This window comes from Caretta caretta, chromosome 21 (genome assembly GCF_965140235.1).
Source record: "Caretta caretta isolate rCarCar2 chromosome 21, rCarCar1.hap1, whole genome shotgun sequence".
NCBI lineage: Eukaryota > Metazoa > Chordata > Testudines > Cheloniidae > Caretta > Caretta caretta.
Window position 1 is genome coordinate 5,715,085 of NC_134226.1, and position 20,358 is coordinate 5,735,442.

Genomic DNA, 20,358 nt, shown 5'->3' on the forward strand with positions numbered 1-20,358 from the left:
CCAGTAAGCTTCCTTTTACAGACTAATCTCCTTTTAGTCCAGGTCCAGCAATCACTCACACCCCCTGTAGTTACTGTCTTTTGTTCCAGTTTCTTTCAGGTATCCTTGGGGGTGGAGAGGCTATCTCCTTAGCCAGATGAAGACCAAATGGAGAGGTCTCCCATGGGCTTAAATAGACTTTCTCTTGTAGGTGGAGACCCCCTCCTCTCTCCTATGCAAAGTCCAGCTCCAAGATGGAGTTCTGGAGTCACCTGGACAAGTCACATGTCCATGCATGACTCACAGTTTTACAGGCAGCAGCCACGTGGCATCTTGAATGTCTCCAGGAAGACTTCTTATGTGGATTGGAGCCTTCCAAGATGCATTGTTCCTTAAGTGCTTCTTGACTGGGCACTTAACTTGGCGAATTCCTTTCTCCAGGAACTGACCAAATGCTCAACTAAGGTTATTTAGAACTCAAGCCAATACATGGCCAATATTCATAACTTTGAACACAAAAATGATACATGCAAATAGGATTAATAGATTCAGTAGATCATACCCTTTACATAGATATGTTACATGGCATATGTAGCATAGAACATCTTCCAGTTATGTCATATATATTCATAAGCATATTTCCATAAAGCCCTATGGGGGGCACCATCACAGGAGGTGCCTGGCTTTTCACCAAGGGGGTTCTCATCTGGCCCGGTTCAGGCTTCTTTATGCCCCTTGCACGGTGCAAAGGAGCTGGTTTGAGGAAGAAAATCTGACCCAGATTAAACCCTTATCTCTTGCCATCCTCACTTCTAGGTGCCAGGATCCCCTCTGGTGGGGCCTTCACGTCTCCCTTCTGAGATCATCAGGGTAACAGGCCACCGGCACTGACTGTCAGGTGAACTCCAGTGGCTGTCTCAGATATGGAGATGGGCTAAAGCAGAGGGAACAAACAGCTGCACACCTGCTATCAATAGAATCCTTCATCCAGAAAACCAAAAGATCTGGTTAGGATCCTGAGACAGGAATACTGACCTTCCTCATTCCATAGCGTTTGGTACAAAAAACACACTTGACCAGCCATCAATCTGTTGACACAGGCTCCCGTCAAATCTCAGTGAAGGGCAGCTGGGGCGGCAGCAAGTTTAGGGCAAAAAGACCTTGTATTTGAGACATTTCGAATTATTTCATGCTCACTGCAGCATCTGGGGGCCTGTGTGCTGGTTCCTGTGCTGCTTCTGATACTTGGAAAAGCCACGGGAAAAATTAATAAAAAATAGCACAACGCACAAACAAGTCTGAGTCCTTTGGTTAGTGCCAGATCCTTGTACTTCTCTAACCAACCTGTTCTCTTATTGCCTTATTTGTGAACTCTTAAAAGTTTTATACATTAATTATTTTTTCCATGACAGCACTCCTAGGGACCACAGTCAGGGGTCAGGTTCCTCAAAGAGCTTATGGTCTGAGTATATGAGGTGAGACAAGAAGTGGAGACAGACAGGGGAACAAAGTAACAATGAGACAAAACTGGTCAGCATGAAAAACAGGTGGTCTCAGCAAATCAGCTGCCTAAGGCACTGTCATTGCACAGAGCGGTGAATAAATGCATTGAACTTTGCTGAAGACATTAGAGAGGGCCTTTGCTGTAACGAGGTTCCAACCAAACATAGACAAATACAAAACATGGGACAGTGGTTCACACGTGAGAAGGTTCAAGGGAAAATGTCGGAAAGTTTCATGGAGGGTTTTAAGAAGCGGGGGGTACTTGACATATGGAAAGTGGGAGTCTGTTTCAGGGAGAAGAGGCATGACGCAGAGTGGGAGAAAAAGGAGAAGTGAAGAGTTTTAAACCACACTCAGACATTTTGAACATGGGTCCTGACCCAAAGTCCATTGGAGTCAATGGGAGTCTTTCCAATGACTATGATGGGCTTTGATTCAGGTTTATTGGGTCTGACTCTCCTCTCAGTAACACCAGTGTAAACAAGGGGACGTCACTGCCCTGAAGTCAGTGGCATTGGCATGATGTGAAACTGGTGTAAACAGGAAGAAAATCAGGCCCATAGTCTTCATGTTCAAGAAAATGTTCCATGACGACACCCTCCAGGCAGTGTTATTTCCTGACCTCGCCATCCGCCTGCTTCAAAGAAAGCCACTGTGGTTTGTCATCAGAGCTGGGAGGAAGCACGAGAGCGTTGCTCGGCTAGTAGTAGGGGACGTTGATAGCGATAACACTGAAGCTAGCCAAAGGGGCAAACCCTGCCTCACACCACCTGCCTGGAGATGCATGAACGCTTCCTGTATTATTGTACCACATACTATAAGCAAAAATAGGCTGGATTTTTTTTTTAAGTAACACTGGCTGGGTTCTCACAACCTATAAAAGGGATATACATATTGGTAAAAGGAAGGGTGTGCCTGCTATGGGCCACTCATGTATCACTCTATTAATTCCTTCAGTGAGCAGAGGTCAGTGATGCTACATTTCTTTATTTTAATAATGTGCTGCTGAAAGGTATTGGGCAGACAGCCCTGGAGACTGGGAACCATGGCAGAGTTCCAAGAAGGACAGCAGGAAAGTGAGGCTGCCTCCCTCCGCAAACCCTCTGCACCTTAGCCCGAAGGACCGGTGGAAAGCAAGAGTTTTCTCTCTGTATCCAGGCTCCTTCCCTTTGTTTTTTCACCCTCCCTCACTCTCTTCTCCAGCTTTACTCATCGTTTTTTCCCACCGGATTGCCTCTCTCACTTCCCCTTGGCACTCCCTTTCCCACCCTCTTGCTCAAGCAGAACATGAAAGCAGTAACATCCAAGGTCAGCCTGAACTCTGGGACTCCGGCAGTTCAAGTAGGGTTGAAATAAGCTCATGCCATATTGGTTATGCTAAACATAATTGGCCCGACTCTACGGGTATGTCTACACTGAGGAGGTGTCACTGCAGCATGGGTAGCCATACCCAAAATAGATCTCTAGCTAGCTCCAAAAACAATAGCAGTGAAGCCACGGCAGCCCAGGGTGCAGCTGGAGCTAGTCACTCGAATACACATCCAGAGTCCTGGATGGGCTTTTGCAGCCCATGCTGCCACCCGTGCTTTTGTGGGTGTTACTGGAGCTAGCCCGATCAAAGCTAGCTCAGGTATGTCTACACATGCTGCAACTTCCTTTGACTCAGAGTGCCTTTGTGTGCGTTAGCTTAACTTTGGGCTTGCTGAGGGCACTGTTAGCGGGCAGGTGGAGTGTCCACACAGATTTCAGAGTAACAGCCGTGTTAGTCTGTATTCGCAAAAAGAAAAGGAGTACTTGTGACACCTTAGAGACTAACCAATTTATTTGAGCATGAGCTTTCGTGAGCTACAGCAGATGCATCCGATGAAGTGAGCTGTAGCTCACGAAAGCTCATGCTCAAATAAATTGGTTAGTCTCTAAGGTGCCACAAGTACTCCTTTTCTTTTTGCGTCCACACAGAGTAGCTAGTGAACACTAGCTAGTGCACAGCCGCTACTCTGGGCTTTTCCCCCGTGTAGACAAGCTTGGGGTGTAAAGGAAGGTTTAAGCTGCATTGGTGATAGGACTGGTGATCAAATGACATACATAGAATCATAGAATCATAGAATATCAGGGTTGGAAGGGACCCCAGAAGGTCATCTAGTCCAACCCCCTGCTCGAAGCAGGACCAATTCCCAGTTAAATCATCCCAGCCAGGGCTTTGTCAAGCCTGACCTTAAAAACCTCTAAGGAAGGAGATTCTACCACCTCCCTAGGTAACGCATTCCAGTGTTTCACCACCCTCTTAGTGAAAAAGTTTTTCCTAATATCCAATCTAAACCTCCCCCACTGCAACTTGAGACCATTACTCCTCGTTCTGTCATCTGCTACCATTGAGAACAGTCTAGAGCCATCCTCTTTGGAACCCCCTTTCAGGTAGTTGAAAGCAGCTATCAAATCCCCCCTCATTCTTCTCTTCTGCAGGCTAAACAATCCCAGCTCCCTCAGCCTCTCCTCATAACTCATGTGTTCCAGACCCCGAATCATTTTTGTTGCCCTTCGCTGGACTCTCTCCAATTTATCCACATCCTTCTTGAAGTGTGGGGCCCAAAACTGGACACAGTACTCCAGATGAGGCCTCACCAATGTCGAATAGAGGGGAACGATCACGTCCCTCGATCTGCTCGCTATGCCCCTACTTATACATCCCAAAATGCCATTGGCCTTCTTGGCAACAAGGGCACACTGCTGACTCATATCCAGCTTCTCGTCCACTGTCACCCCTAGGTCCTTTTCCGCAGAACTGCTGCCTAGCCATTCGGTCCCTAGTCTGTAGCTGTGCATTGGGTTCTTCCGTCCTAAGTGCAGGACCCTGCACTTATCCTTATTGAACCTCATCAGATTTCTTTTGGCCCAATCCTCCAATTTGTCTAGGTCCTTCTGTATCCTATCCCTCCCCTCCAGCGTACCTACCACTCCTCCCAGTTTAGTATCATCCGCAAATTTGCTGAGAGTGCAATCCACACCATCCTCCAGATCATTTATGAAGATATTGAACAAAACCGGCCCCAGGACCGACCCTTGGGGCACTCCACTTGATACCGGCTGCCAACTAGACATGGAGCCATTGATCACTACCCGTTGAGCCCGACAATCTAGCCAGCTTTCTACCCACCTTAAGGTGCATTCATCCAGCCCATACTTCCTTAACTTGCTGACAAGAATACTGTGGGAGACCGTGTCAAAAGCTTTGCTAAAGTCAAGAAACAATACATCCACTGCTTTCCCTTCATCCACAGAACCAGTAATCTCATCATAGAAGGCGATTAGATTAGTCAGGCATGACCTTCCCTTGGTGAATCCATGCTGGCTGTTCCTGATCACTTTCCTCTCATGCAAGTGCTTCAAGATTGATTCTTTGAGGACCTGCTCCATGATTTTTCCAGGGACTGAGGTGAGGCTGACTGGCCTGTAGTTCCCAGGATCCTCCTTCTTCCCTTTTTTAAAGATTGGCACTACATTAGCCTTTTTCCAGTCATCCGGGACTTCCCCCGTTCGCCACGAGTTTTCAAAGATAATGGCCAATGGCTCTGCAATCACAGCCGCCAATTCCTTCAGCACTCTCGGATGCAACTCGTCCGGCCCCATGGACTTGTGCACGTCCAGCTTTTCTAAATAGTCCCTAACCACCTCTATCTCCACAGAGGGCTGGCCATCTCTTCCCCATTTTGCGATGCCCAGCGCAGCAGTCTGGGAGCTGACCTTGTTAGTGAAAACAGAGGCAAAAAAAAGCATTGAGTACATTAGCTTTTTCCACATCCTCTGTCACTAGGTTGCCTCCCTCATTCAGTAAGGGGCCCACACTTTCCTTGGCTTTCTTCTTGTTGCCAACATACCTGAAGAAACCCTTCTTGTTACTCTTGACATCTCTGGCTAGCTGCAGCTCCAGGTGCGATTTGGCCCTCCTGATATCATTCCTACATGCCCGAGAAATATTTTTATACTCTTCCCTGGTCATATGTCCAACCTTCCACTTCTTGTAAGCTTCTTTTTTATGTTTAAGATCCGCTAGGATTTCACCATTAAGCCAAGTTGGTCGCCTGCCATATTTACTATTCTTTCGACTCATTGGGATGGTTTGTCCCTGTAACCTCAACAGGGATTCCTTGAAATACAGCCAGCTCTCCTGGACTCCTTTCCTCTTCAAGTTAGTCCCCCAGGGGATCCTGGCCATCCGTTCCCTGAGGGAGTCGAAGTCTGCTTTCCTGAAGTCCAGGGTCCGTATCCTGCTGCTTACCTTTCTTCCCTGTGTCAGGATCCTGAACTCAACCAACTCATGGTCACTGCCGCCCAGATTCCCATCCACTTTTGCTTCCCCCACTAATTCTACCCGGTTTGTGAGCAGCAGGTCAAGAAAAGCGCCCCCCCTAGTTGGCTCCTCTAGCACTTGCGCCAGGAAATTGTCCCCTACGCTTTCCAAAAACTTCCTGGATTGTCTATGCACCGCTGTATTGCTCTCCCAGCAGATATCAGGAAAATTAAAGTCACCCATGAGAATCAGGGCATGCGATCTAGTAGCTTCCGTGAGCTGCCGGAAGAAAGCCTCATCTACCTCATCCCCCTGGTCCGGTGGTCTATAGCAGACTCCCACCACTACATCACTCTTGTTGCACACACTTCTAAACTTAATCCAGAGACACTCAGGTTTTTCTGCAGTTTCGTTTTGTACATTAAGTGGAACAAGTACTGCTGCTTTGGGTTGGTTTTTACTTTGCATCTCCCGTGTTTTTAACGGTATGTCTAAAGCACCCAGAGCTTTGGATGGTGGGGGCGGAGTGCTCTTTGATGTGGGGTTCACATAAGACAGAAATCTAAATAAAGAAAGAAAATAATTCAGTCCAGGTGCAACCTCACAACAAGGTTACGCCTGGGATGAATTTGGTCCAATATGTTTTGAAGCCTCCTATAAAAGGCTGCATACCATTTGTAGAGAGAGAAAGGAACTGATAGAGAACCTCAAGCATCGCGAGTTCTTTTTGTTGCTTTACTCCTTTCTGTTACTGGAAATACGTGCCACAGGAAGCAAGCAGCCTTCACGGAGCGTGCACTCTCCTGTTTTACTAAGGGAGAAGATGGAGTTCATCAGGACGTTACTTTTCTTGCTGCAAGGTAAGGGGTTGTATAGATTAAAAAAGTGTGTCAGGGAAATAGCAGGTAAGAACAAAGAAGATGCCTTTGAGCTTTGTTTTTAGACTTGGGTCATCTACAGTTAAACAGTTTACTGGGCCTGTTTGCTTTTATCATAAATTGCAGAGGGTTTTTACCCTCCAAAAACGTCCAATGTGATTTTAAAAACTTTGTACATTTCTTTTTCGTGGGGGGGAAATTAAGGGTCTGGCAGTTGGTTAAGTCTGAAATGTCAGGAATTGTTCGACGCTGGACCATGAAATATTTCTGTGGCTTTCCAAGAACACTGAATAGCTTGAGATGCTTTAATTTTGCAGAACAAAAGAACATTTTTATTTTAGAGACGTGAGCTTGTTCACGTGAGCCTTGTTTCTAATGCATAGTGATTTACAAACCTAAGTTAGTTAATTGGGCACACAACGTTAACTTAACGTTAGCTAAATTGGGATACTGGGCACATAAAAGCTTTCAAATGAACTCAATGTTTGTAAACTGGATCCAGGATGTTAAAGATATAGGGGTGAAATCCTGAATCCACTGAAGTCAATGAGAGTTTTAGTATTGACTTCAAAGGAGCCAGGATTTGACCCATAGGGTCAAGTCCAGCCAGCCATCGTTACTCAAGCAAAACTCATATTGCAATCAAGATTTCCATCTGGAAGCAACTCTTTCCCATACTGCATCAGAGATTGCTGGATTTTGTGCATAATCATAAGCACTCCTAGAACGTAAGCTTTCGTGAGCTACAGCTCACTTCATCGGATGCAAGTGAGCTGTAGCTCACGAAAGCTTATGCTCAAATAAATTGGTTAGTCTCTAAGGTGTCACAAGTACTCCTTTTCTTCTTGCGAATATAGACTAACATGGCTGTTACTCTGAAACTCCTAAAACATGTTGTTTTGTGGTTAGCAAGCCATTAGCTTCCACACTGTGGTAATGTGTGGAATTTATCCTGCTATTTTTATCAAGCTAGGCCCAGGAAAATAGATCACAGCAAGGGATTACAGCACAGATAGATGGATGGGGAACCCTGCCCATAACCTGATTTTTTACTTTATTGAATTACTGATTGATTTATAAACTGTGCCATCCCTTACTTAGCTCAGGGCACACAAATGGCTTGCAATAAAAACATGGAGCCTGATCTTCCCTCAGCTTTCATGCACTTCAATTAGAGTTGTTGGGACTTTGTGCTCCAGAAAATCAGCCTTTACTCCCAAAAAGCCAACAGAAAAGGGCATTACCAAACCAGAAAACAATTCCTGCCCATTCAGATCCACCCTCCCTCAGGCAAACATCTAACAGGAGGACACAGTGTTATATGCTGAAGGTCAACAGACCTGGGGCACTGTTACACTAGAGGGGGATTGAATTCCAGAGTTGGGAACCTTCAAATTTAAATACAAGGAGAATTCAAACAAGTGCCCTAGTGGAACTCAGATGCTGCAGTGACAAACAGGGTGGAAGGATCAGGACCCTACCCATTCAGCCCTGGTCTACACTAGGAGTTGAGGTTGAATTTAGCAACGCTAAATCGATTTAACCCTGCACCTGTCCACACGATGAAGCCCCTTTTTTTTTTTTTTTAAACTTAAAGGACTCTTAAAATTGATTTCCTTACTCTACCCCCAACAAGAGTATTAGCACTGAAATCGCCTTGCCAGGTCCAATTTGGGGTACTGTGGATGCAATTAGATGGTATTGGCCTCTGGGAGCTACCCCAGAGTGCTCCACTGTGACCGCTCTGGACAGCACTCTCAACTCAGATGCACTGGCCAGGGAGACAGGAAAAGGCCCGCGAACTTTTTAATTTCAATTTCCTGTTTGGCCAGCGTGGCAAGCTGCAGGTGAGTGCAGAGCTCATCAGCAGAGGTGACCATGCAGAGCTCATCAGCTGAGGTGACCATGATGGAGTCCCAGAATCGCAAAAGAGGTCCAGCATGGACCGAACAGGAGGTACGGGATCTGATTGCTGTATGGGGAGAGGAATCCGTGCGATCAGAACTCCGTTCCAGTTTTTGAAATGCTAAAACATTTGTCAAAATCTCCCAGGGCATGAAGGACAAAGGCCATAACAGGGACCCGAAGCAGTGCCACGTGAAACTTAAGGAGCTGAGGCAAGCCTACCAGAAAACCAGAGAGGCAAATGGCCTCTCCAGGTCAGAGCCCCAAACATGCTGCTTCTATGATGAGCTGCATGCCATTTTAGGGGGTTCAGCCACCACTGCCCCAGCCATGTTGTTTGACTCCTTCAATGGAGATGGAGCCAACACGGAAGCAGGGTTTGGGGATGAGGAAGAAGATGATGATGAGGTTGTAGATAGCTCACAGCAAGCAAGCAGAGAAACCAGTTTTCCTGACGGCCAGGAACTGTTTCTCACCCTGGACCTGGAGCCAGTACCCCCTGAACCCACCTAAGGCTGCCTCCCGGACCCGCCAGCTGCAGAAGGGACCTCTGGTGAGTGTACCTTTTAAAATAGTATACATGGTTCAAAAGCAAGCATGTTTAATGATTGATTTGCCCTGGCATTCGCGGCTCTCCTGGATGTACTCCATAAGCCTTTGCAGAAGTTTTCTGGGGAAGGTAGCCTTATTCCGTCCACCATGGTAGGACACTTTACCACTCCAGGCCAGTAGCACGCACTCGGGAATCATTGTAGAACAAAGTATTGCAGTGTATATTTGCTGGCGTTCAAGCAACATCCGTTCTTTATCTCTCTGTGTTATCCTCAGGAAAGTGATATCATTCATGGTCACCTGATTGAAATAGGGTGCTTTTCTTAAGGGGACAGTCAGAGGTGCCCTTTCCTGCTGGGCTGTTTGCCTGTGGCTGAACAGGAATGTTCCCCGCTATTAGCCAAGGGGAGGGTTGAGGGGGTAGTCACGTGGTGGAGGGAGGCAAAATGAGACCTTGGAACGAAAGCACATGTGCTATGTATGTAATGTTAACAGCAAGGTTTACCGTGAAAGAGTGTACCCATTGTTCTATAAAATGTGTCTTTTTAAATACCACTGTCCCTTTTTTTCCCCTCCACCAGCTGCGTGTGTTTCAAGGATCACAGGATCTTCTCCTTCCCAGAGGCTAGTGAAGATTAGAAGGTGAAAAAAACACACTCGCAATGAAATGTTCTCTGAGCTCATGCTGTCCTCCCACACTGACAGAGCACAGACAAATGCATGGCGGCAGACAATGTCAGAGTGCAGAAAAGCACAAAATGATCGGGACGAGAGGTGGCAGGCTGAAGAGAGTAAGTGGCGGGCTGAAGCTGACAGGTGGTGGCAGTGTGATGAGAGGAGGCAGGATTCAGTGCTGAGGCTGCTGGAGAATCAAATTAATATGCTCCAGCATATGGTTGAGCTGCAGGAAAGGCAGCTGGAGCACAGACCGCCACTACAGCCCCTGTGTAACCAACTGCCCTCCTCCCCAAGTTCCATAGCCTCCTCACCCAGACGTCCGAGAACGCGGTGGGGGGGACTCCGGCCACCCAGCCACTCCACCCCAGAGGATTGCCCAAGCAACAGAAGGCTGGCATTCAATAAGTTTTAAAGTTTTAAACTTTTAAAGTGCTGTGTGGCCTTGTCCTTCCCTCTTCCACCACCCCTCCTGGGCAACCTTGGCAGTTATCCCCCTATTTGTGTGATGAATTAATAAAGAATGCATGAATGTGAAGCAACAATGACTTTATTGTCTCTGCAAGCGGTGATTGAAGGGAGGAGGGGAGGGTGGTTAGCTTACAGGGAAGTAGAGTGAACCAAGGGGCGGGGGAGGGGGTTTCCATCAAGGAGAAACAAACAGAACTTTCACACCGTAGCCTGGCCAGTCATGAAACTGGTTTTCAAAGCTTCTCTGATGCGTACCGCACCCTCCTGTGCTCTTCTAACCGCCCTGGTGTCTGGCTGCGCGTAACCAGCAGCTAGGTGATTTGCCTCAACCTCCCACCCCGCCATAAATGTCTCCCCCTTACTCTCACAGAGATTGTGGAGCACACAGCAAGCAGTAATAGCAGTGGGAATATTGGTTTCGCTGAGGTCTAACCGAGTCAGTAAACTGTGCCAGTGTGCTTTTAAACGTCCAAATGCACATTCTACCACCATTCTGCACTTCCTCAGCCTGTAGTTGAACAGCTCCTGACTACTGTCCAGGCTGCCTGTGTACGGCTTCATGAGCCATGGCATTAAGGGGTAGGCTGGGTCCCCAAGGATAACTATAGCCATTTCAACATCCCCAGTGGTTATTTTCTGGTCTGGGAATAAAGTCCCTTCCTGCAGCTTTTGAAACAGACCAGAGTTCCTGAAGATGCGAGCGTCATGTACCTTTCCCGGCCATCCTATGTTGATGTTGGTGAAACGTCCCTTGTGATCCACCAGAGCTTGCAGCACTATCGAAAAGTACCTCTTGTGGTTTATGTACTCGCCGGCTTGGTGCTCCGGTGCCAAGACAGGAATATGGGTTCCGTCTATGGCGCCATCACAGTTAGGGAATCGCATTGCAGCAAAGCCATCCACTATGACCTGCACATTTCCCAGGGTCACTACCCTTGATATCAGCAAATCTTTGATTGTGTTGGCTACTTGCATCACAGCAGCCCCCACAGTAGATTTGTCCACTCCAAATTGATTCCTGACTGACTGGTAGCTGTCTGGCATTGCAAGCTTCCACAGGGCTATTGCCACTCACTTCTCAACTGTGAGCGTTGCTCTCATCTTGGTATACATGCGCTTCAGGGCAGGGGAAAGTAAGTCAAAGTTCCAAGAAAGAGCCCTTACGCAAGCGAAAGTTTTGCAGCCACTGGGAATTGTCCCAGAGATGCAACACTATGTGGTCCCACCACTCTGTGCTTGTTTCCTGGGCCCAGAATCGGTGTTCCACCGCATGAACCTGCCCCATTAGCACCATGATGCCCACATTGCCAGGGCCCGTGCTTTGAGAGAAGTCTGCGTCCATGTCCTCATCACTCTCGTCACCATGCTGACGTCGCCTACTCGCCTGGTTTCACTTTGCCAGGTTTTGGTGCTGCATATACTGCTGGATAATGCACATGGTGTTTAACATGCTCCTAATTGCCAAAGTGATCTGAGCGGGCTCCATTCTTGCCGTGGTATGGCATCCGCACAGAAAAAAGGCGCAGAATGATTGTCTGCAGTTGCTCTGATGGAGGGAGGAGCGACTGACGACATGGCTTACAGGGTTGGCTTACAGGGAATTCAAATCAACAAAGGGGGTGGCTTTACATCAAGGAGAAACAAAAACAACTGTCACACAGAATGGCTCCCTCAAGGATTGAACTCAAAACCCTGGGTTTAGCAGGCCAATGCTCGACCCACTAAGCTATCCCTGCCTCTGGTATTTCAGGCAGGATTGAATCTCCATTAAAGTTTTCAAGGTGCCCCTGACAGACCTCACCAAAATGATTGTCGGCCGTTGATTTCACAGATGGAGGGAGTGGGGAACAAATGAATACAAAATAAATCTGGTCTATTTCTTGTTTTGATCCACTCGATTTATCTTTTACATCTTTGGCTGGCAGCAGACGGTGCAGTAGGATTGCAAGCTATCCACATCTCCTGGCTGCTCGGCAGGAGATGGTACAATAGGACTGCCTGCAGAACTAAAGAGAATGACCTGGTCAAGTCACTCCTAATTTAGTCCCTGCGTCCATGTCTGCCCAGGCGCTCCTGAACAACCCTACCGAGGCGGCCAGGAGCACCTCGGACACGATGATGATGGTTTTCAGGCCTATTGCACCGTGCTGCCACAAGGCAATGGATTGCTGCTGCTGTGTAGCAATGCAGTACCGCGTCTGCCACCACCCAGGAGACATACGGTGACAGTGAGCTGAGCGGGCTCCATGCTTGCCGTGGTATGGCATCTGCACAGGTAACTCAGGAAAAAAGGCATGAAACGATTGTCTGCCCTTGCTTTCACAGAGGGAGAGAGGGAGGGCCTGATAACATGTACCCAGAACCACCCGCGACAATGGTTTTTGCCCCATCAGGCATTGGGATCTGAACCCAGAATTCCAATGGGCGGCGGAGACTGCGGGAACTGTGGGATAGCCACCCACAGTGCAACACTCTGGAAGTCGACGCTAGCCTCGGTACTGTGGAAGCACTCCGCCGAGTTAATGCACTTAGAGCGTTTTGTGTGGGGACACACACAATTGACTATGTAGAAACGGTTTCTAAAAAACGACTTCTATAAATTCGACCTAATTTCGTAGTGTAGACATACCCTCAGAGACATATAATGTTGATCAAGAGAATGCTGTGAACCGCAGCCACTGGGAGCTGCGGGTCGCCATGCCTGCGGACGAAGAAACAAAAAGAAAAGGAGTACTTGTGGCACCTTAGAGACTAACCAATTTATTTGAGCATAAGCTTTCGTGAGCTACAGCTCACTTCATCGGATGCATTCAGTGGAAAATACAGTGAGGATATTTACATACACACACAACATGAAAAAATGGGTGTTATCATACACACTGTAAGGAGAGTAATCACTTAAGATGAGCTAATACCAATTACCACTTAAGGAGAGCGGGGGGTGAGAGGGGGGATGATGCATTGGAGAGGTTTTAGTTGGTACCCAGAAGTCACCTACTCAGGACAGGCCCAACAAAGAAAATAACAGAACGCCACTAGCCATCACCTTCAGCCCCCAACTAAAACCTCTCCAACACATCATCAAGGATCTATGACCTATCCTGAAGGACGACCCATGACTCTCACAAATCTTGGGAGACAGGCCAGTCCTTGCCTACAGACAGCCCCCGAACCTGAAGCAAATACTCACTAGCAACCACACACCACACCACAGAACCACTAACCCAGGCACCTATCCTTGCAACAAAGCCCGTTGCCAACTGTGTCCACATATCTATTCAGGGGACACCATCATAGGGGCTAATCACATCAGCCACACGATCAGAGGCTCGTTCACCTGCACATCTACCAATGTGATATATGCCATCATGTGCCAGCAATGCCCCTTTGCCTTGTATATTTGGTCAAACTGGACAGTCTCTACGTAAAAGAACAAATGGACACAAATCAGATGTCAAGAATTATAACATTCATAAACCAGTCGGAGAACACTTCAATCTCTCTGGTCACTCGATCTCTGACCTAAAAGTCGCAATATTACAACAAAAAGACTTCAAAAACAGACTCCAAGGAGAGACTGCTGAATTGGAATTCATTTGCAAACTGGATACAATTAACTTAGGCTTGAATAGAGACTGGGAGTGGATGAGTCATTACACAAAGTAAAACTATTTCCCCGTGTTTATTCCCCTCCCTCCCCCGCACTGTTCCTCAGACGTTCTTGTTAACTGCTGGAAATGGCCCATCTTGATTATCACTACAAAAGGTTTTCTTCCTCCCCCCCCCCCCAGCTCTCCTGCTGGTGTTTGCTCATCTTAAGTGATCACTCTCCTTACAGTGTGTATGATAACACCCATTTTTTCATGTTCTGTGTGTATATAAATCTCCTCACTGTATTTTTTACTGAATGCATCCGATGAAGTGAGCTGTAGCTCACGGAAGCTTATGCTCAAATAAATTGGTTAGTCTCTAAGGTGCCACAAGTACTCCTTTTCTTTTTGCGAATACAGACTAACACGGCTGCTACTCTGAAAAATGTAAACAGTCTCACGGCCCTGCCAGCAGATTACCCTGACGGGCTGCAGGTTGCCCACCACTGTTGTAGAGGCTCTGTCACTGGAGGTTTTTAAGAACAGCTATTGGACAAACACCTGTCAGGAATGGTCTGGTTATTCTGTAGCCCTGCCTTGAGCACAGGGGACTGGACTAGCTGACCTATTGAGGTCCCTCCAGGCCTACACGTCTATGGGTATGTCTATACTACGGAATAAGGTCGAATTTATAGAAGTCGGTTTTTTAGAAATCGGTTTTATATATTCGAGTGTGTGTGTCCCCACAGAAAATGCTCTAAGTGCATTAAGTGCATTAACTCGGCGGAGTGCTTCCACAGTACCGAGGCTAGAGTCGACTTCCGGAGCGTTGCACTGTGGGTAGCTATCCCACAGTTCCCGCAGTCTCCGCTGCCCATTGGAATTCTGGGTTGAGATCCCAATGCCTGATGGGGCTAAAACATTGTCGCGGGTGGTTCTGGGTACATATCGTCAGGCCCCCGTTCCCTCCCTCCCTCCGTGAAAGCAAGGGCAGACAATCATTTCGCGCCTTTTTTCCTGAGTTACCTGTGCAGACGCCATACCACTGCAAGCATGGAGCCCGCTCAGGTAACCGTCACCCTATGTCTCCTGGGTGCTGGCAGACACGGTACAGCATTGCTACACAGTAGCAGCAACCCCTTGCCTTGTGGCAGCAGACGGTACAGTACGACTGGTAGCCGTCATCGTCATGTCCGAGGTGCTCCTGGCCACGTCGGCTGGGAGCGCCTGGGCAGACATGGGTGCAGGGACTAAATTTGGAGTGACTTGACCAGGTCATTCTCTTTAGTCCTGCCTGCAGTCAGTCCTATTGAACCGTCTTATGGTGAGCGGGCAGGCGATACGGACTGCTAGCAGTCGTACTGTACCATCTTCTGCCGAGCAGCCATGAGATGTGGATGGCATGCAGTCCTTCTGCACCGTCTGCTGCCAGCCAAAGATGTAAAAGATAGATGGAGTGGATCAAAACAAGAAATAGACCAGATTTGTTTTGTACTCATTTGCTTCCCCCCCTCCCCTGTCTAGGGGACTCATTCTTCTAGATCACACTGCAGTCACTCACAGAGAAGGTGCAGCGAGGTAAATCTAGCCATGTATCAATCAGAGGCCAGGCTAACCTTCTTGTTCCAATAAGGACAATAACTTAGGTGCACCATTTCTTATTGGAACCCTCCGTGAAGTCCTGCCTGAAATACTCCTAGATGTAAAGCCACCCCCTTTGTTGATTTTAGCTTCCTGAAGCCAACCCTGTAAGCGCCCCTCCCGGCGTCAGAGCAACGGCAAACAATCGGGCATCTGAGAGTGCTGTCCAGAGCAGTCACAATGGAGCACTCTGATGGGGCTAAAACATTGTCGCGGGTGGTTCTGGGTACGTATCGTCAGGCCCCCGTTCCCTCCCTCCCTCCGTGAAAGCAAGGGCAGACAATCATTTCGCGCCTTTTTTCCTGAGTTACCTGTGCAGACGCCATACCACGGCAAGCATGGAGCCCGCTCAGGTAACCGTCACCCTATGTCTCCTGGGTGCTGGCAGACGCGGTACGGCTTTGCTGCACAGTAGCAGCAACCCATTGCCTTCTGGCAGCAGACGGTGCAATACGATTGGTAGTCGTCCTCGTCGTGTCCGAGGTGCTCCTGGCCACGTCGGCTGGGAGCGCCTGGGCAGACATGGGCGCAGGGACTAAATTTGGAGTGACTTGACCAGGTCATTCTCTTTAGTCCTGCCTGCAGTCAGTCCTATTGAACCGTCTTATGGTGAGCGGGCAGGCGATACGGACTGCTAGCAGTCGTACTGTACCATCTTCTGCCAGGCAGGCAAGAGATGAGGATTGCTAGCAGTCGTATTGTACCATCTTCTGCCAGGCAGGCAAGAGATGGGGATGGCTAGCAGTCGTACTGTACCATCTTCTGCTGAGCAGCCATGAGATGTGGATGGCATGCAGTCCTTCTGCACCGTCTGCTGCCAGCCAAAGATGTAAAAGATAGATGGAGTGGGTCAAAACAAGAAATAGACCAGATTTGTTTTGTACTCATTTGCCTCCTCCCCTGTCTAGGGGACTCATTCCTCTAGGTCACACTGCAGTCACTCACAGAGAAGGTGCAGCGAGGTAAATCTAGCCATGTATCAATCAGAGGCCAGGCTAACCTCCTTGTTCCAATAAGAACAATAACTTAGGTGCACCATTTCTTATTGGAACCCTCCGTGAAGTCCTGCCTGAAATACTCCTTGATGTACAGGCACCCCCTTTGTTGATTTTAGCTCCCTGAAGCCAACCCTGTAAGCCGTGTCGTCAGTCGCCCCTCCCTCCGTCAGAGCAACGGCAGACAATCGTTCTGCGCCTTTTTTCTGTGCGGACGCCATACCAAGGCAAGCATGGAGGCCGCTCAGCTCACTTTGGCAATTAGGAGCACATTAAACACCACACGCATTATCCAGCAGTATATGCAGCACCAGAACCTGGCAAAGCAATAACGGGCGAGGAGGCGACGTCAGCGCGGTCACGTGAGTGATCAGGACATGGACACAGATTTCTCTGAAAGCATGGGCCCTGCCAATGCATGCATCATGGTGCTAATGGGGCAGGTTCATGCTGTGGAACGCCGATTCTGGGCTCGAGAAACAAGCACAGACTGGTGGGACCGCATAGTGTTGCAGGTCTGGGACGATTCCCAGTGGCTGCGAAACTGCGTAAGGGCACTTTCATGGAACTTTGTGACTTGCTTTCCCCTGCCCTGAGGCGCATGAATACCAAGATGAGAGCAACCCTCACAGTTGAGAAGCGAGTGGCGATAGCCCTGTGGAAGCTTGCAACGCCAGACAGCTACCGGTCAGTTGGGAATCAATTTGGAGTGGGCAAATCTACTGTGGGGGCTGCTGTGATGCAAGTAGCCCACGCAATCAAAGATCTGCTGATATCAAGGGTAGTGACCCTGGGAAATGTGCAGGTCATAGTGGATGGCTTTGCTGCAATGCGATTCCCTAACTGTGATGGGGCTATAGACGGAACCCATATCCCTATCTTGGCACCGGAGCACCAAGCCGCCGAGTACATAAACCACAAGGGGTACTTTTCGATAGTGCTGCAAGCTCTGGTGGATCACAAGGGACGTTTCACCAACATTAACGTGGGATGGCCGGGAAAGGTGCATGATGCTCGCATCTTCAGGAACTCTGGTCTGTTTCAAAAGCTGCAAGAAGGGACTTTATTCCCAGACCAGAAAATAACTGTTGGGGATGTTGAAATGCCTATATGTATCCTTGGGGACCCAGCCTACCCCTTAATGCCATGGCTCATGAAGCTGTACACAGGCAGCCTGGACAGTAGTCAGGAGCTGTTCAACTACAGGCTGAGGAAGTGCAGAATGGTGGTAGAATGTGCATTTGGACGTTTAAAGGCGCGCTGGCGCAGTTTACTGACTCGCTTAGACCTCAGCGAAACCAATATTCCCACTGTTATTACTGCTTGCTGTGTGCTCCACAATATCTGTGAGAGTAAGGGGGAGACGTTTATGGCGGGGTGGGAGGTTGAGGCAAATCGCCTGGCTGCTGGTTACGCGCAGCCAGACACCAGGGCGGTTAGAAGAGCACAGGAGGGCGCGGTACGCATCAGAGAAGCTTTGAAAACCAGTTTCATGACTGGCCAGGCTACGGTGTGAAAGTTCTGTTTGTTTCTCCTTGATGAAACCCCCCGCCCCTTGGTTCACTCTACTTCCCTGTAAGCGAACCACCCTCCCCTCCTCCCTACGATCACCGCTTGCAGAGGCAATAAAGTCATTGTTGCTTCTCATTCATGCATTCTTTATTCATTCATCACACAAACAGGGGGATGACTACCAAGGTAGCCCAGGAGGGGTGGTGGAGGAGGGAAGGAAAATGCCACATAGCACTTTAAGCACAGCACTTTAAAAGTTTACAACTTTAAAATTTATTGAATGACAGCCTTCTTTTTTTTGGGCAATCCTCTGTGGTGGAGTGGCTGGTTGGCCGGAGGCCCCCCCACCGCGTTCTTGGGCGTCTGGGTGTGGAGGCTATGGAACTTGGGGAGGAGGGCGGTTGGTTACAGAGGGGCTGCAGTGGCAGTCTGTGCTCCAGCTGCCTTTGCTGCAGCTCAACCATACACTGGAGCATACTGGTTTGGTCCTGCAGCAGCCTCAGCATTGAATCCTGCCTCCTCTCATCACGCTGCCGCCACATTTGAGCTTCAGCCCTGTCTTCAGCCCGCCACTTACTCTCTTCAGCCCGCCACTTACTCTCTTCAGCCCGCCACCTCTCCTCCCGGTCATTTTGTGCTTTCCTGCACTCTGACATTATTTGCCTTCACGCATTCGTCTGTGCTCTGTCAGTGTGGGAGGACAGCATGAGCTCAGAGAACATTTCATCGCGAGTGCGTTTTTTTTTCTTTCTAAGCTTCACTAGCTTCTGGGAAGGAGAAGATCCTGTGATCATTGAAACACATGCAGCTGGTGGAGAAAAAAAAAGGGACAGCGGTATTTAAAAAGACACATTTTATAGAACAATGGGTACACTCTTTCAGGGTAAACCTTGCTGTTAACATTACATACATAGCACATGTGCTTTCGTTACAAGGTCGCATTTTGCCTCCTCCCACCACGTGACTACCCCCTCAACCTTCCCCCCTCCCTGTGGCTAACAGCGGGGAACATTTCTGTTTAGCCACAGGCAAACAGCCCAGCAGGAATGGGCTCCACTGAGTGTCCCCTGAAGAAAAGCACTCTATTTCAAACAGGTGACCATGAATTATATCTCACTCTACTGAGGATAACACAGAGAGATAAAGAACGGATGTTGTTTGAATGCCAGCAAACATACACTGCAATGCTGTGTTCTACAATGTTTCCCGAGTACGTGTTACTGGCCTGGAGTGGTAAAGTGTCCTACCATGAAGGATGCAATAAGGCTGCCCTCCCCAGAAACCTTTTGCAAAGGCTTTAGGACTACATCTAGGAGAACCGCAAATGCCAGGGCAAAGTAATCCTTTCACATGCTTGCTTTTAAACCGTGTATAGTATTTTAAAAGGTACACTCACCAGAGGTCCCTTCTCCGCCTGCTGGGTCCAGGAGGCAGCCTTGGGTGGGTTCGGGGGGTACTGGCTTCAGGTCCAGGGTGAAAAACAGTTCCTGGCTGTCGGGAAAACCGGTTTCTCCGCTTGCTTGCTGTGAGCTATCTACAACCTCCTCATCATCATCATCTTCTTCGTCCCCAAAACCTGCTTCCGTATTGCCTCCATCTCCATTGAAGGAGTCAAACAACACGGCTGGGGTAGTGGTGGCTGAACCCCCTAAAATGGCATGCAGCTCATCATAGAAGCGGCATGTTTGGGGCTCTGACCCAGAGCGGCTGTTCGCCTCTCTGGTTTTCTGGTAGGCTTGCCTCAGCTCCTTCAGTTTCACGCGGCACTGCTTCGGGTCCCTGTTATGGCATCTGTCCTTCATGCCCTGGGAGATTTTCACAAAGGTTTTGGCATTTCGAAAACTGGAACAGAGTTCTGATAGCACGGATTCCTCTCCCCAAACAGCGATCAGATCCCGTACCTCCCGTTCGGTCCATGCTGGAGCTCTTTTGCGATTCTGGGACTCCATCATGGTCACCTGTGCTGATGAGCTCTGCATGGTCACCTGCAGCTTGCCACGCTGGCCAAACAGGAAATGAGATTCAAAAGTTCGCGGTTCTTTTCCTGTCTACCTGGCCAGTGCATCTGAGTTGAGAGTGCTGTCCAGAGCGGTCACAATGGAGCACTCTGGGATAGCTCCCGGAGGCCAATACCATCGAATTGTGTCCACAGTACCCCAAATTCGAGCCGGCAACGTCGATTTAAGCGCTAATCCACTTGTCAGGGGTGGAGTAAGGAAATCGATTTTAAGAGCCCTTTAAGTCGAAATAAAGGGCTTCATTGTGTGGAAGGGTGCAGGTTTACATCGATTTAACGCTGCTAAATTTGACCTAAAGTCCTAGTGTAGACCAGGGCTATGATTCTATAAAGGGGCCTAAGGCCTTGTCTT

General features: G+C 48.6%; 2 protein-coding genes across 3 annotated transcripts in view; one reads left to right on the plus strand and one right to left on the minus strand.

The window, feature by feature from the left end:
- Positions 1–6,258: 6,258 nt before the first annotated feature.
- The window catches only part of FCMR (Fc mu receptor), a 32,725-nt gene continuing 18,625 nt past the window's right edge, over positions 6,259–20,358 (plus strand). For both annotated transcript variants that reach the window (XR_012665682.1, XM_048826895.2), the window contains exon 1: positions 6,259–6,630. Coding sequence is in view for 1 of the 2 variants with exons in the window: in XM_048826895.2 (XP_048682852.2) it covers positions 6,594–6,630 (37 nt within the window). In the remaining variant the exon portion in view is untranslated. The remainder of the gene's footprint in view (positions 6,631–20,358) is intronic.
- On the minus strand, positions 18,239–20,033 carry LOC142069744 (uncharacterized). Its single transcript, XM_075121973.1, has 2 exons — positions 19,386–20,033; positions 18,239–18,797 (listed from the first exon to the last, which is right to left on the minus strand). The coding sequence occupies exons 1-2, from the start codon at positions 19,966–19,968 to the stop codon at positions 18,655–18,657; spliced, it is 726 nt and encodes a 241-aa protein (XP_074978074.1). The 5' UTR covers positions 19,969–20,033; the 3' UTR covers positions 18,239–18,654.